At 37.8% G+C, this 17,679-nt stretch overlaps 2 protein-coding genes across 2 annotated transcripts; both read left to right on the top strand.

The window, feature by feature from the left end:
* Positions 1–3,256: 3,256 nt before the first annotated feature.
* Positions 3,257–4,204, top strand: OR51AG3 (olfactory receptor family 51 subfamily AG member 3). The gene is given in 1 exon segment (NM_001389165.1): positions 3,257–4,204. A coding segment is annotated over 1 exon segment (948 nt).
* Positions 4,205–12,148: 7,944 nt separating this feature from the next.
* OR51G4 (olfactory receptor family 51 subfamily G member 4) lies at positions 12,149–13,099 on the top strand. The gene has a single exon (NM_001389093.1). The coding sequence runs from the start codon at positions 12,149–12,151 to the stop codon at positions 13,097–13,099; it is 951 nt and encodes a 316-aa protein (NP_001376022.1).
* Positions 13,100–17,679: the final 4,580 nt, after the last annotated feature.

Genomic DNA, 17,679 nt, shown 5'->3' with positions numbered 1-17,679 from the left:
TTACTTTCTGAGACAGGGAGCTTCATATTCATTTTAGGAGTGCTGAAGACTCAATTTAACAGGAATTGGACAAAATGATCTTGAAAAATCTGAAAAGTTTGTTTCCTTTTTGGTTGTATGGCAAAGCTCAAATAAAGAAGATAACATTTTTGCTACTCACTTTATGACAAAAACATCCTATCAAATGTTTATGCGAAAGGGATAATTCCTTCATCTGCTCACACCCAGCAGTGGATAGCATGAGGAAAAATAGAGAAACACATGCTTCTAACCTCTGCTGAATTAAAACTTTAGCATCATGACCCAGCCTGCTAGGAACACCTCTCTCTCTCTCTCTCTCTCTCTCTCTCTCTCTCTCTCTTCTCATGCTTATTGCCACAGGCATCTTAGATGAAATGTGGTCTTTGGATAATTATTCTCTATCAGAAATTGGCTTTTTATATAGCATTATCTCCCTGCAAAGTCCAGTAGTGTGCTTGACCACAACTGGCATTGAATTATATTGGAAAAAATAGTTTGTATCATTCACAAAATGCAGTGTCTGCTACTGTCTTCATTCCCCGCTTTCCTGTCTCTGACAATTCTCCAAATCTCTAGTGTCCCTGATTCTTCCCACTCTGCCTTATGTTTTTAAGAGGATCCACTCTCCTTGGATGATGGAAGCTTGCATTCCTAAGGTGACTGGGTTGCAGCTCAATACTTACCCCTGGATGAAATCAGACATATAAATTGAATCTGTAGTAGTAGCCTTTCTTTTCTGATGTCCTTAGAATCAAGGCAAAGACTTCCGAGTGGCCTCGGAGACTTTCTCATTTGTGAATTGATCACCAGCTTATAGCATATCATCTCATGTCTTCCAAATATAAAATTTCCCTCTTTCTCACTCTTGTTATGTTTCTGAAGTGGACTTGCTATTTTATTCATGCTAGTATGTTAAATATTCTCCCAGGAATATTAATGCTGAATGTTTCAGGTGTTTTATTTTGGTTAATGATGATAACTTCTCTGCATTTATGAGAATTTTAGTGTATTTCTAAAGGGTGCTGCTTTTCCTTTCTTTTGAAAATACACTGTGGTTAACAGCTTATAAGTAAAACTTGTTGAGGCAGGTTGATGGATGCAAAGTCTATGCATTGCACACCTCACCCTCTGTAACCAAAGTTCAGGGGGAGTTTTTATTAGAATAACAAAGATGATGACTGATGCTCACCTACCCTCACTTCTCCACAGGTATAAGCACACAATCCCAGTCCTCACCTTTCTATACAGATCCTTTCTCAAATCTGACACACCTGCTTCTGCATTTTGCCTCCCTCATAGGTGGTTATCACTCCTCTTCTTCCTCCATAACCTATCCTATAATAATTGCTAATAATTGGTTTATTGTTCAATTACCATGGTGCTTTGATCCGACATGTTGTTCACTCTTCACAGAATTTCTTCTCTGGTTTTTCCTTAGATGAATGGTTAGCATGCTGAAAGGGGATTGTAGGTATTCTTCATGACTTTATAAGGCAATATTATAATTAGTGTTCAAAAAGGTAGAATATAATGAAGACTGTTTTACATCAGTAGATCATGGCTGCCACCTAAATGACTGCCCACAACATGTTGAAACCTCCACTGTTAAGAGAATTTTCCTAAGATGTTAGCAAAGAAAATCATCATTCAATGTTAACTTCATGTATATGCCCAAGTTTCTCTTGACTTCTTCTATGTACTCAGATTTCCCAGTTTTCCTTTCTCTAATAATTGGCTTTGAAGGTACTCAAGATCCGGGATGCCTGGATGGCTTAGCAGTTGAGCTCTGCTTTCGGGGCATGATCCTGGGGTTCAAGGATCGAGTCCCACATCTGGCTCCCTGGGGGGAGCCTGCTTCTCTCTCTGCCTATGTCTCTGCCTCTCTCTCTCTCTCTCTCTCTCTCTGTCATAAATAAATAAATAAATAAATAAATAAATAAATAAATTTTTTTTTTTAAATGAAGGTACCCAAGGTCATTCTTTAAAAAGGTGAGTTAGGGGGGTTAGTCAGTTAAGCATCCAACTCTTTGTTTCAGCTGGGGGCATGATCTCAGGGTCCTGGAATTGAGTCCCATGTCAGGCTCCATGCTCAACTCTGAGTCTGCTTCTTCCTCTCCTCTGCTCCCCTGATAGCTCACTCTCTCTCTGGAATAAAAAAGTAAAATCTTTAATTAAAAAAAAAAAAAAAAAGATGAGGAAATCTCTGGGTGGCTGAGTGGTTTAGTGCCTGCCTTCGGCCCAGGGTGTAATCCTGGAGTCCAGGGGTCAAGTCTCACATCAGGCTCCCTGCATGGAGCCTGCTTCTCCCTCTGCCTTTGTCTCTCTCTCTCTCTCTCTCTCCCTCTGTGTCTCTCAGTCTTTCATGAATAAATAAATAAAATCTTTTAAAAAAAAGATGAGTTGTAGAGAACAAAATATAGATTCCTGGTTCGGATCTTTTCCTATCCCACGGTCAAATCCCCTATGGGTGTGTTCTATGTTGAGCGGTGGATTATCAGAACTTCAGAGGTGTAAGTTACATATTGTCTATATTATATTACTTAAATTGAGTACTCAGCAGGAGCTCAGTAAATGTGTGATGCCACTGAGAATATATGTATTTCTGACTGCAAATATTATCTACTCTCCACCTTCTTCCTCTCACCTGTCTCAGCTAGCCAACATTTTCCCAGAAAGTAATATCAGAGATTGAGAAGGGATTTAATCCAGTAGACATGCACATCAAGCACAAACCCTCCTGGTGCCTTCTTGTCACAGATACTACTTTTAAATCCCTTTCAGAGCAAAGATATATCTGGTGATATGAGTTCAAAATCAATGTTAACACCAGTCAGTGTTAACTTGATTTTCTAACTCCGAAGCAGCCATTATCTAGGTTTCCTTAGAACCCATTTTCTGTATTACAACTAATCTAGCATATGCATCTGTATCCTGTGCTTTCACCGCAGTTTCCCTTTCCATTTTTCAAATCTTGAAACATCTTCAAATGAGGAAGGAATTTTCTCTCTGTGAAAGGCACAAGCAGCCCCTGAAAACTAGAGCAAACCTCCAAGAAGACAGACAGTATCTATACTCTAGTGAAACTTCAAAAAGAATGGGATTCAGTGCTGTAAGAAGAGAAGGAGAGTGATATTACTCCTCAGGCATGGGACACAGGATGAGATATCAGGAAAATGCTGTGAAAGAATAACTTTTTGCCTTTATAATTTTTCCAGGACAAACTCTTCCAAAAGTTATGACAATTCTTAACAACAATAATGCCAGCAGCTTCATCTTTATACTGATGGATCTCCCAGGACTGGAGGCTGCTCATTGCTGGACAGCTATTCCTATCTGCTCTGTCTATGCTCTATCTTTGCTGGGTAACATCACCATAATGTACATTGTCAAGTCTGTGCCCAGCCTCCACACACCCATGTACCTCTTCCTGTCCATGCTTTCAATGGCTGACTTGGGCCTCTCAGCTTCTACACTACCTTCAATGGCAGCTGTTTTTCTCCTAGGCCAGAGAAAGGTGGGAGCTGCAACTTGCTTTATGCAACTCTTCTTCATCCATACTTTCTCAGTTATTGAATCAGCTGTGCTCTTGGCCATGGCTTTCGACCGCTGTGTGGCTATCCGAGAGCCCTTACGCTATGCCACCATTCTTACAACCAAGCGCATTGGTGCCATTGGGCTGGCCATTGTCACCCGTAGTGCTGCTCTCCATCTGCCCCTTCCTGTGCTCCTTAGAAGACTGCAATTTCAGCCTGTGAATGCTCTGTCTCATTCATACTGCGTTCATCCTGATGTTTTAAGGCTAGCCAGTTCTAGCACTCTTGTGAACAGTAGCTTTGGGCTCTTTGTCATGCTTTCTACACTAGGATTGGATGCTGTACTCATTCTCCTCTCCTATGTGCTAATCTTAAGAACAGTATTGAGCATTGCTTCCAACACGGAGCGGCTTAAAACCCTTAACACCTGCATTTCCCATATCTGTGCTGTATTACTATTTTATACCCCACTGGTCAGCCTGTCGATGATTCATCGCTTTGGAAAAATGAAGCTACCAGCTCAGGTATATATGCTTCTCTCCTATCTGCACTTTCTTGTTCCTCCGATGCTCAACCCAATTGTCTACAGTGTGAAAACCAAAGAGATTCGGGTACGCATTCTAAAGATGCTCCTCCCAAGAAAACACTGAGTCACAGAGATAAAATACTGGTTGTGATAGTCAGCCTGCTGAATGAAGACATCTCAGAGAAGGAGAGAGTATATAGCTTCCAGCTGATGTATCAATCAATTAATTATTCAAAAACTCTGATTGAAATATATTATGTGTTCAAACATGTACCATTTAAAACAATACCTGTGTAATGAGAAAAAAAAAAAAACATGTTGCTCATTCTGAAAAATCAATATCAGCCTGTAAAAAACTCAGATTATTTTAGAGGAAACTGACAGGATCTTGAAGGAATATCATTTAAAAGCAAATAGATTAGAAGAGTGGAATTCAAAGATATCTAAGGCATCCTGTAACTAAACACCTAGAGTTTTATTTATAAAATTAAGCTCAAGAGGGCCTCACTTGGTATACATTCTGAAAATTTGGCAAATATGTAAAATCAAAAAGTTTTTTCTTGTGCTTTGCATAATAACCATAGATATGGTTTAAACTGGAAAATATAAACCAAATGAAATACGTTTAAAGAAATAAAGACCTTAATTACCATAATAAAATGTGTCTCAATGGGACTATTAGATAGTTCAGCATTTTATTTAAGCTCCATGATACATAAAGGGTGGACATCCAATACAGTGTACAGTTTGATAAATCTGACACTTATACACCCATGAAATCATCACCACAGTTAAGGTAACGAACATACCCACTACCCCCAAATTTCCTGTTGCTCTATTTCCCCAGTACCTTTTTCCACTCAACTTGTCAAACACTGAGATAATTTAGTTATTATCAAATAGTTTTCATCTTTCTAAAATTTTACATAGTCTGGCTTTTTTCTTTCAGCATTGAGTACACTGAGTTCTATCTGTGTGGTTCAGATATTATTCCTTTTTATGCTGGACAATATTTCACTGTGGATATACCACAAATTACATAAAGTAGTAAGTTGCCATGTAAATAAATTATTAAATGAGAACAATTATGCTTGCCTTCATATGTACTGCATGTTATACTTTGTATTCCTTAGCATATGTTCAAATTTATACCTGGCATCATTTCCTTTCAGCCTGAAAATGTTTAATTTTTATCTTTAAAATTTTACTAGATTAGAATGATAAATTTCAAAGATTTTTTCCTATACCACTTTAAAAGTATGATTTATCTTTTGTTAATTTCTTTCTTTGACAGTGACAAATCTGGATACCATTATTGTATTATAATTACAATTTATTTCTCATCATTTCATCCCTTGTATACAAAAACGGAGAATTTCAAAATTATTAATCCATGCTCCTGCAGGGAACAAGTTTACCAACTCCAATTCAATATTTGTGTGCAGTTCTGTATCATTAAATTTCCATTGCCCAGTCAAAACACCATTTTCTTTTTTTCATTAAAGATTTTATCTATTTATTCATGAGAGACACAGAGAGAAGGAGAGAGAAGCAGAGACCCAGGCAGAGGGAGAAGCAGGCTCCAAGCAGGAAGCCTGATGTGGAACTTGATCCAGGGACTCCAGGATCACACCCTGGGCCAAAGGCAGGTGCTAAACTGCTGAGGGATCCCCAAAAACACCATTTTCTGAAGTAACTGAGATCAGCTCCTTTTCTCCTCATGTCCTTCAGTGAGACTATGTCATCATATATTTGTAATATAGGTGCAATAATTTTTTATAGTCGACTATCTACCATGGGATCCCTCGATTTTTTTTTCTTTTTTTAATTTACATGCATCAAAGTTCACATTTTGTGGTTTACAATTCCAAGTGTTGAGGAAGCATTAGTCATGTTTAAATAAGCAAGTGAGAGAAAGCTAAAATGCCCCCCCTCCCATGGTGCTGGATTATGTGTGTGTGTGTGTGTGTATACATATATATATATATATATATACACACACATATATACTTATATATGACTGTTTATGTCCATATTTTTTCTTTATATGTCCAAACATATTTGTCATAACTGTTTTAAAGGTCTTTTCTTCTAGTTCCAGAATCTCTATTCATCCTGAAACTCTTCTTATTGGATTTTTATTTTATTCTGATTCTCTTTCTGCTTTTTTATTTATTTATTTATTTATTTTATGTGTCCATGGGCACTGCAAATGCTGTATTATTGGCAGTCTGGGTCATGTTATCCTATATACGGAGAATATGGTTTGACATGGCAGACTGTTTATTGGAGGATCATGTTATTGTTTTTGCATGTTAGTTTTAGGCCTTATTGGAGTCTAAGCTTATTAACCCTTACTTTTGGTTATAGTATTCTTGCCTCCTATTCATCCTGTTGGTAAGAAAGAGATTTCTACTGTAAGGTTATGGAAATGAGTGAAAGCATGGCACTTGACAGTGGAAAGATAAGACTGACAACAGTTTATTGGTCATAGATACTCACAGATTGGGGAAGCAGGAAACTGCATGCCAGACAAGTGTCACACAGGGGTACTTGGGGACAGAGTGAACAAACCAGGGGCCATGGGAAGCAGACTCTGTAGTAATGACAAAGTGGGGTTACCCTTCTCATTTCCACAGGATGATTTGGGTTGGTTGTTTGAATAATTTCATTGACTTACAGGGAAGTGAAAGCCATTAGTTGGACTGCAGCTGATTTGATTGTTAGGGAAATTAGCCAGGAGGGGACTCTTGTTCACTGGATGTGAGGCATACATATCTGGGAAAAACAGAGAAGCTCATGATTAGGCTTTTTGATCCATTCCCAACTTCAGATGTCAAAGTAGCACATTATATTGAATCAGTTCGATGTAATCAGAAACCACACCACATACTCCCTCTTCTTACGGTGTAGCTCTTCCGGGATCTCAAATCAATGTCCAAGTCATTCAAAGACCTTTGTCCACTCTCCCTTGTTGGAACTCTAATGTGTCCCAGTACTGAATGAAATGCAGAATCTCCAGGCGACTGACAGCCCACCAGAGATGTTTACTGCCAAGCTTTTTGGAGTCTTGACCTATAAATCTTCAGCTTAGTACTTGGTGAAAACATCAAATGGACACCTAAGCAGATTTCTAGGACTTCTTCATATCCAATAGGCACCCCAAATTTTGATCCCTCACAGCCCCTAAAATCACTTCTGTCTTCTCTCTCTCCCTTGAAGGAGAGAGTTGTCCTCAATTTGCATTCAACTTCCTTGTCTGAGTTTGTAAAGTGAAGTCTGGCAGAAAGCCTGAATGGATATGGACACACTTTTTATCTCCTTTATCACAAGGAATCACAGCTCTGCATTGTCTGTTTTTCAAGATCTGATATATTTTATACATCTTGCCCAGAATTAGAGTTGTTTATTTGTTGGAATATGTTCAACATCCATTTCTTCTTTATGACATATAACATTGAGGTTGAAAGCTTTGGGGACCTCACTATTTTCTTGCAGTAATACTTAAAGTTTTGACAAATGTGTGCTCACAATGAGCTGAGCTTTTTTTGTTTTGCACCTATATAGTGAAACAATGAATTTTATAAAACATTCTTTTGGGGAAGTATAAATTGTCTGCCTGAATTTTCAATTCTGTGGCTAAATTTGTGATTTCTATTCTGTTTATTTCCATTTATTTTCTATTTTTATTTTCCTCTAAGTCAGAAAGTCCTTCATTTTATTTAACTTTTATTATTGCTTTTGCAACAATAGAAAGTTTCTTTGTTGCATTTGTATGTAAATCAGCAGCATCATCATAAAATTAAGTGCTTAATGTGTGCTTTTTTAGGAATGATAGTAAGTGATTTGCATATATCATTATATTAAATACTCATAATGTTTTTATGAAATAATAATAAATAGGTAATTATTTGAGTATTGACAAACATGGTTTTCAGTTTTCCAATGAAGTACCTGATTTAATCCTCACAGCAACATTGTGCATTAGTTTCTTTAAATATTCTAATTTCACAGGTGAGGAAACTGAGATGTCGTTTTGAAGCATGTACCCTCAACAGCTAATTACTTTTTAATCATAATATAAGAAGATCATTAACTGAGACGGGATCTCAAATCAATGTCCAAGAGACAGATTTGGACAGGACCAAAGGATTCCAATTATGATAGAGTTTCTTTATAGCCCATTGCAAAACTTATTTGGCAGTGACATGGTTAAAGCTATTTGCTGCCCTAAAGCCCATGTTACCTATTATGTTCACCAAGGGATGCTACCCAGGAATGTACCCTAGAGGAGAGTGAGAAATGTCCTCAGCTCTTATCTTCTTCTGAGTGAGTCAGTAACATGGGGCTTGAGGGGAAAGGGGGTAAAGAAGCCATTTGCCAAGGTTTCTTTTAGTGCTCATCTAAGAATAGAGTTAATAGATTTTAAAGCCCTGAAAAAGAGCAGTATTGATGATTTAGAGGAAGAAAAAGTGCTTTTTATCTTCAGGTACCATCTAGGAGCCACTGAATAAGTTTCCTGAAGAATTTCTCAGTTGTACTGTCATAATAGATAAAACCAAATAAATGGGAAGTTAGGAGATGGGCTAGTAACTCAGCCTAAATTCTCCATGCCTTAAATACAGCCTAACATATGTGTACCTAAGTCTTTAAGCAAATGGATTCTATGCCCTTTAAGGGAGACATGCTGAGAGGAGAAAAAAATTGAGGAACAGAATGGAATGGAAAGTTGCTGGTTTATAAAGACAGTTGGAAAAAGCAGTCTGTTACCATTTGCATGATGGAAGGTAACAGAATGATGATGTGAACTGATAAATCCAGAGTGATCAAGGTTAATTTCAATTACTCCTAAATTTTTGAAGAATCATCTTTGAAGAGGCTCCTTGCATTTTGAGCACAGTAAGTATATTTAGGAAAAATTAAAGAACAGACAAATATTAACAATGATTATTTATTTTCTAAGTGCTCTACAGATTAGGAACTCTTCCACCCACTATCTTAATTTATCATCAGAGAAACCTATGAGATTGGTATGAAATTTAGTACTACTCGCCCATTTCCATTCTTTAGATGATGAGAAAAGTGAAACCAACATTGTATTATGTATGTGCTGTCATTTTACTGTCACAGCAGAATATTGGCTTAATGTTGTTAATCTGAATCCTAATGTGATTGCAGAAGAAAACAGACATTGGTGCTAGGAAACCCAGCATGGTTTCCTACTCCATGAGGTCACAGGTTTACCTCTGATTGAAAATCTTCTGGAAAGCCAAAGGGAAAAGTTCCTGTTAAATAAAAGCTTACAGTGCATTAACACTTTTGAATAAATAGCTCTTGGTTAAGTCCAAGTTTGTCCAAGTTATTTGTTTGTTTTCCAACGTTTTGTGCTTAAGACAGGACAAGAAACAGGTACTCTGCCTTTTCACTTATCCCCTCTGTTTCTTATCACAAAAATCCCTTCACTCCACAATTATTTCTCTTTTTTAAAGATTTTATTTATTTATTCATAAGAGACACACAGAAAGAGGCAGAGACACAGGCAGAGGGAGAAGCAGGCTCCCTGCAAGGATCCTGATGCGGGACTGGATCCCAGGACCCTGGGATCATGACCTAAGCTGAAGGCAGATGCTAAGCCCCTAAGCCACCCAGATGCCCCCACAAGCATTTCTTAAAAATTAAGAAAAACTATCACATGCACACAAATTCACAAAACCCTTCTTTTTCTGCACAGTCAACTTAAGGCAATATACAAAACCAATATGCTCTACTTTTCGGAACACCTGAGTACCTTTTCTCATAAGCCCATTTTTTCAAATGCTAAGTGAAATAATGGCAGAAATTCCAAATACGCTCACACTATACCCATTCAGTGTGTTTCTACCTCCACTTTTGAAATCTATGGATGAAGGGAGGGAATGTTCAGTTTGTTAAGGAAATGTTGAATATTTTCCTTTAATTTTAAAGAAATAGTGCAGCTTGAGTATAGTATGAAGAATTCATCGACGGCACTCAAACACTCCATGTGAATGCACGATTCTTCCCAGCCTTCCCAGTCAATGTCCTCAAACATTTCTCCATCTTATTTCACCTTTGGGTCATCTCAGTAACTGACTAGAAATTCTTTAATCTGGAGGAAACAAAGTAGATTACAAGAGGAAAACCAGAAAAGACCATCATATAGGAGGTTTTTAAACTTAGGTGTTCATGGGAATTTTTTTATTTACTTAGATGTAAGGATAAGGATTATGAATGAATTAATCTGTTTGTTAATAGTTGGCTTTTATCTTTACCATCATGCAACAATATCCAGAGTAAAAGATACTGAGTCAAACAGAATTATTTCCAGTCCTGGATCCTCTTTTATGATTGATGTGACTTTAATTAAGTTACATACTTGAATTCTTAAGGATAAAATTTCTTAATCTAGAAAAACTGATCTGTTAACTTTCAACACTTGAGATGCTTTCAAATCAAATATCTGAGTGTTTTGTAAACTACTTTAGATGGAATATAAAAGGAATAAATTAAACTTGCATATTTCTACTTGCAGAAGAAAAAGTGACAGAATTCATTATTGTTTGGAGCTACTTTTCAAAGAGGAATACTGAGTTATTATCCAAGACATCTGAGAGAAAATGTGATAAAATGAAGAGAAAATCAGTATCACTGGAAAAATAAGACAAAACAAAACTCTGAAGAGATGATTAAGAAAGGTTCCTAAAAATTAAGTTGTTCTTGCTGGTTATTATTCTCAAGTTTTAGACTCCTGGGAAATTCCAGAAATCTCCTTCCTTTGTTTATGATAAGGAGGGAAGACAAAAGTTTCCAGACAATGCTTTGACTGGGTTCTTGAAAACTGGAGCTCATGATGGCTTGAAAGGGCAAAGGAGCTGAGATGGCAGAGAATGAAATGGGAGCCAAAGTTCAAGAGAGAGAACATAAGACCCAACATGTAGTCTTAGATTATTGTATTTTTTTCAAAAACCAGTAAGTGGATCTAAGTTCTGATTCCTTCACACATAAATAACATTTTCTGATTATTGTATTTTTTCAAAAATCAATAGGTGGATCTAAGTTCTGATTCCTTCACACATAAATAACGTTTTCTGATTTCTATGTACTCATCAGTATAATGCTGAATAATTATAGATAAGCTGCAAGGTCACTATTTCATTTTCTCTGAGTGGAATTCATTCTATTAATGTTCCACACACACAGCTCAATTGGAGAATGAATCATATTTAGAAAAATTATCTAAAAAATTTGCCACAGTTTGACATTCTAAACCATGTGGGGGGTAAGGTTGTGCTGGTATGCTTTCACTGGAGGGCCTACACGTTAAAGTGGATTCTTCTGTATTTTTTTTTAAGATTTTATTTATTTATTCATGAGAGACACAGAGAAAGAGAGAGAGAGGCAGAGACACAGGCAGAGGGAGAAGCAGGCTCCATGCAGGGAGCCCAACATGGGACTCAATCTCGGGTCTCCAGGATCACACCCCAGACTGAAGGAGGCGCTAAATCGCTGAGCCACCCGGGCCACCCCTGTATTGTTTTAATTATAAAAGAAGATGTCAGTCTGCAAAATTTGGATGTTTACCACACTGAAGTATCTACTGAAAGACAGTGTGAAGGGGAATTTGACAGGAAGTGAGGAACCTGCACTTTGCTCCCACATCAAGCACACTAACTACTATATAGGCACCTAGAGTTCACTTCCCAGGAGGTATAGTGAAAAGTTAGGATCTACACTGTCTTGGTTCCTTTCCAGATCCATGTTTCAAATTCTGATTTTGTGATAAATTTTGTTGTAGGTCTCCTAAGCCTGGTTTCCCATGAATGCAACATTTCCTTGGATAATTCAAACTAACCTTTGTTTAAGGGCTCCATGATTATCTATGAGCCTGGGGAAATGCGTCTCCAAGTCAACAAGGCCATGGTTGTCAGGGAAACCCTTTGGGAAGTCAGTGAAGGGTCTCAGTTCATGGAGGACGTTCTGACCCAGCAACTCCTTTGATTCCAGGGCCTGTGGTTTCACTTCTGCCTGGAACTCTGCCCACCAGGTCACCATGTCAGACTCCAACCACACCGGTACCTTTTTCTTCCTAGCAGGCCTCCCAGGCATTGAGGCTGTGCACAAATGGCTCTTTATCCCTCTGTGTGCCATGTATGTGGCCTCCCTGGTAGGGAACAGTCTGATCCTGTGGGTGGTGAGGTCAGAGCCCTCCCTGCACCAGCCCATGTACTACTTCCTATTGATGCTGGCAGTGACCGACCTGGGTCTGTCTGCCTCCACACTGCCCACTGTGCTCCCCATCTACCTGCTGGGTCTCAGGAAAGTGGCAATGGATATGTGTCTGGCCCAGCTCTTCTTCATCCACACCTTCTCCATCATGGAGTCCTCTGTGCTGCTGACTATGGCCTTGGACCGTTTTGTGGCCATCAGCAACCCCCTGCACTATGGCACCATCCTCACAAGCCCCCGTGTTGCTAGCTTAGGCCTGGCCAGTGTGGTGCGCAGTGTCGGGCTTCACATCCCCGCTCCCATCATGCTGAGGAAACTGCCTTATTGCCAGAATCGCCTGCTTTCCCATTCCTACTGTCTGCACCCGGATGTCATGAAGCTGGCCTGTGTAGACACCCACATCAACAGTGCCTATGGTCTTTTTGTAGTGCTCTCTACACTAGGGGTGGACTCGGTGCTCATTGTTCTCTCCTATGTGCTGATCCTCCAAACAGCGCTGTCCATTGCCTCCAAAGCTGAGCGCCTTAAAGCCCTCAACACTTGTGTCTCCCATATCTGTGCTGTGCTGCTCTTCTACACACCGATGATTGGCCTGTCCATGATCCACAGATTTGGGAGGTGGGCTTCCCCTTCCAGCCGGGTGCTGCTCTCCTACGTTCACTTTCTCATACCTCCAGTGCTCAATCCAGTAGTTTACACCATTAAGACCAAGCAGATCCGGCTGAGGATGCTACGCTTATTGGGGTCAGGTGGGGCTGGCATCAGAGACACTTAGGCTCAATAGATCTTTGGTAGAGAAAGGGCATGAAAGAATTTGGTCATAGATGTTTAATGAGCCATTTCACATAAAGTCTCATAGTGAGAAGACTGTAACTCAGAGACAGCATCATCTTCATATGGAGTTCTCACTCATGGGAAGAAATAACCACATTCTCATTTAGTAAAGTTTCACTGAATGCCTACTCTGTTAAATACACTATTATTGGCCCTATAAATAGAAATAGAACTAAGATACTGCCTCCATTTTAGAGGAAAGCTCATAATATTTAAGACTCATGAAGGGGACTGCCAATCTAAATGGAAAAGAAACAATCTAAATGGAAAAGAAACTTAGGGACCTTACAAATGCATAAAAATGCACATAGTGCTTTGCCTCAGATCTTAGGAAGAAGAATTTTTGGCAACTGGGATGATGGGTATATTTGGAATTCAGTGATATCAGAAGCATTTTTGAAAATCCCCACTAAAAATATTCCTTATGAGGAAATTCCTTCTGTCTTGTTAACCACTACATCCCCTTTCCTGTATGTAGTCTTTCCGTATATTAGGTATTTTATTAGTATTTGTGGAATAAAAGAATAAAAGTGTCTTTCAGAAGCTGTGTTTGTATCTGCATTCTCTGTATGTCTTCAATAAACTCTGCTCTCATTTGATTTCTACCCTGCATGAAGCCAAGGACCCCTTTTGGCTGGTCCTGTGGAACCTCTCTCTGGCTCCTGGAACTCAGCCAGGCTGCATCACTGGCAAGGATGAAATATTCATTTGAAATGCAATTCCAAATATTTGAGAATCAAACCTATGAGGACTTCTTAATTTTGCTTTTAGAGCATTCCAGGATTTTGCTGTTTTTCTCATTTTCTCAATATTACTTTCAAAAATGGTAAGGTTTTCTAGCTTTTAAATTGCAAATATCTGTGGCCAGAGTTATCAACACATATTTTTAAATAATGAGAATGAAGTAGGGATGCTTGGGTAGCTCAGTTGGTTAAGCATCTACCTTTGGCTTAGGTCATGGTCTTGGGGGCTCAGCAGGGAGCTCTCTGCTTGTCTTTCTCCCTCTGTGTGCAGGAGAGCTAGGTCTCATGGAGTTGAAGAATGTATCTCTCAGACAAAGGAGAATGAATAAAGCAGAAGAAGTTTATTAAGCAAGGATACAGAGAAAGCTTTCAGAAGTGAAAGGGGTCCCTACAGGGTTGCCACTGAGGGCTTGTAGGGTTGGTCTTTTATTGGAAGCCAACCAGGAAACTTAAATACTTTTAACATCTCTATTGATAACACCATAAAGAACTAGTGATAACATCTTCAATGATTTGCTTCCTTTTTAGGGTCTAGTAATTCTTTGTTGGTCACAAGTAGCTGTTATAACAAGACCTGATGCTTAGGACAGATGGTCTGGTTTGGTTTCATTTCCACATTTTGGGGATTTTTGTGAGCTTAATTCTGTGGCCCCTTATCTAGTCCTGCCTGTCCCTTATTTATGTGCACTCTCTCACTCTCTCAAGTAAATAAGTAAAATCTTTAAAAAACTTGATTTTTCAAGCAATATTCTCTTAGTTGTAATTTTTTTCCTAAAAATCTCAGCAGTCTTGAGCACAACTATAGATGAAGGATGCTTTGAGAATAAAAGAGGTTGGGATGCTTCGGTGGCTTAGCGGTTGAGTGTCTGCTAGGGCCCAGGGCATGATCCTGGAGTCCCAGGATGGAGTTCCACATCGGGCTCCCTGCATGGAGTCTGCTTCTCTCCCTGCCTGTGTCTCTAGTCTCTGTGTCTCAAATAAATAAATAAATAAATAAATAAATAAATATCTTAAAAAGAAAAGAAAACAGGTGAATTTTATTGATATAGCCCTTGTACTGAATGCTGTGGTTATTTCTTTGTATATACTTCATAAAACCTTCCTTTTAGTGTCCTCACATATATCACATTAAGAGGGAAACAGATTGGGCAGCCTGGGTGGCTCAGCTGTTTATCGCTGCATTCAGCAGGGCCTGATCCTGGAAACCCAGGATGGAGTCCTATGTCAGGCTCCCTGCATGGAGGGAGCTTCTCCCTCTGCCTGTGTCTCTGTCTCTCTGTCTCTGTCTCTCTCTCTCTCTGCCTCTCATGAATAAATAAATAAAATCTTAAAAAAAATAAGAGGGAAACAGATACAGTAGGGGAGGGAAATAGCAAATAGTTGGGTGTTATGATACAAAATACAGGAAAATGAAATAACTAGGAAAAATCTAATATAAGTAAAAAAAAGATTAGCAGACCAGGACTAACTAGTCTCGTATCATTTACTTATCTCCTGAAATATCAGTAGACATATTACAATATATTCTATAACTGGAGTTCCTAATGATGAAACAAATTCTGAATGAGAAACCCAAAACAGAAGGTATTTCTTTGAGTGACATGTTCAAGGAAAATATCCATATTACATTTTTAGTACAAAAAACCCCTTTCTGTTAATTAAGGATATCCCCTTGTGCTTCTGTCTGTAATAGCCATAATTAATATAAATCAATGCAGAATCACTAATAACTACATTTATTTGCTGAATATACCTGTTTCCACAATCTATCTCAATTAGGCTTTTTATTTTTCCTGTAGAAAAATAAAATTTTTCCTGTAATGGCTGAGTAGATGATGGCACATTTTACTGGCACCATAGATAAAGATGGATAAAAAGATGAAGAGTTCAATTCTGTGTATGTTTCATTTGAGTCTTCTGTAAACACCTATGTACAACAAATAACTACATATAGTTACAAAACTGAGTTAGAGCTTCAAACACAGATGTGTTAACTATTAGTATAAAGATGAGTAAAACAATGGCATTGTTTTACTGTCCAAGGATTTCAAGGTAAGAAAGAATGAGCAGTGGCCAGAGAATAAAACCATAAGGAAATGAAGATTAAGGGACAATGAGAAAGTACTTAGTTTTAAATGGATTCAGACAAGGATAAACAAGTAGAGAGATCATTCCTTCAGAAGGCTCATAACAGATAATTTAAATACGATAAGCTCTTTTCAACTATTTAAACTATTTTAGAATCCTGTCCTTATAATTGTCCCTTGCTGCCTTTAGGGCCTCATTACAGGTCCAATAGCTGAGTGTCCTCTTAGCCATATAGAAAAAAAGATTCTCAGAAACTAAATTTCAATGGCCAAATAGCTGGACAATGGGGAGACCACGGAGAACAATATACATTATTCAAATCATTGATTTGTAATGTTGTAATTATAACAACAAATCACCCAACAGCGAAGTGCAGGGACTAGGTGATTTGGGGTGATTAGTCATTGAAACTGAAAATGGGAGACAAAGAAGTGAGATTCATGTGAGGAATGGAATGACTTGTTTTTTTCTGTTGTTTTGTTTGTTTTGCTTGCGTACATATATATGTGTATGTAGCAATGTAATAATTTCCTTCTGTAATTGAAGTCAGAGTGTATGGAAATAAAAACTCTATTCCCAAACCTCTATAACAAGAACAGTAGGTATATATGGTACAGATATTTAGATTTCCCTTAGACATACATTGTAAAAAGTTTTCAGATAATTTCCTCCAGGTAGATAAAGAATTACATTCCTAATACATTCTCTTTGTTTCTGAATATATTACACAAGTAGCAAAGAAAACCCAAGACACATTGACAAGAGCTGCCCAAGCTAACAAGTAAGGAAATAGCTAAGATTTTTTGAGTTGTCCTTAGGGAAACTGTGCCATAAGACACTCTTGGTAAGAAAGCAGATAAAGAATGAGAGCAGAAAGGAGCTGGACAGGAGTACTAGACAAGAGGGCAACACTTATCACTCTGTAGCCTAAAATAACTGGCTATGTTTCCAGTAAGTATACTTACTTTGCAAAACTTTTCTTCTTCTCTCTTTCTCCACCTTCATATAGGCACAGGAGAAGTTTGAAATTCCATATTGTAAGACCCATTTGGCATTGTTAGTCATAAAATATTAGAAGATTGAATATAATAACTACACTCAGATAAGAAAGTATATAAGGTGATTGAAGACATACCTATCTGTTGGAAATTTTTTAAAAATTATTTTAAAAAATCAATTACTAAAAAAATAAAAATAAATAAAAAGCAATTACTTTAAAACTCAATTAAGCATATTTAGTCAGCTAATATCCAAATTGTGCTTAAATAAAGCATTCAACATAAACATTTTTTTTAATTTTAGTCATTTAGATGAAAGAAAACAGCTAAAGATCTATTGAGAATATGGCCACTGTTCTGTTCTCTGAACCTGGTATATAAAAAATTGTGAATAAATTAATTGTTGAGATAAATAATTACTGGCATATTTCTGAATTGCCTATCACATGAATTATATGACAAAACTGACAGCTAAATCACCAATCATTGAGCAATTAAAGAAATGGCAAAAAAAAGTACTAAGTAATTTATAAATATCTCTTGTATTTTTCAAATGATGAAAATCTAATAATTTTCATTTTGAGGTAAGAAACCAAAGCTTAGGGGTATTTAGTAATTGATCACATAATTAGAAAGTTGCACAACTGGGATTTATAATATTCAGTTTGATTCTGAATCTGATGCTTTTAAAA

This window comes from Canis lupus, chromosome 21, assembly GCF_011100685.1.
Source record: "Canis lupus familiaris isolate Mischka breed German Shepherd chromosome 21, alternate assembly UU_Cfam_GSD_1.0, whole genome shotgun sequence".
Classification (NCBI taxonomy): Eukaryota; Metazoa; Chordata; class Mammalia; order Carnivora; family Canidae; genus Canis; species Canis lupus.
This window is presented reverse-complemented; position numbering and strand designations above follow the sequence as displayed.

Coding starts and splice junctions, on each gene's coding strand:
- OR51G4 (NM_001389093.1), top strand. CDS start 12,149: ATGTCAGACTCCAACCACACCGGTACCTTTTTCTTCCTAGCAGGCCTC.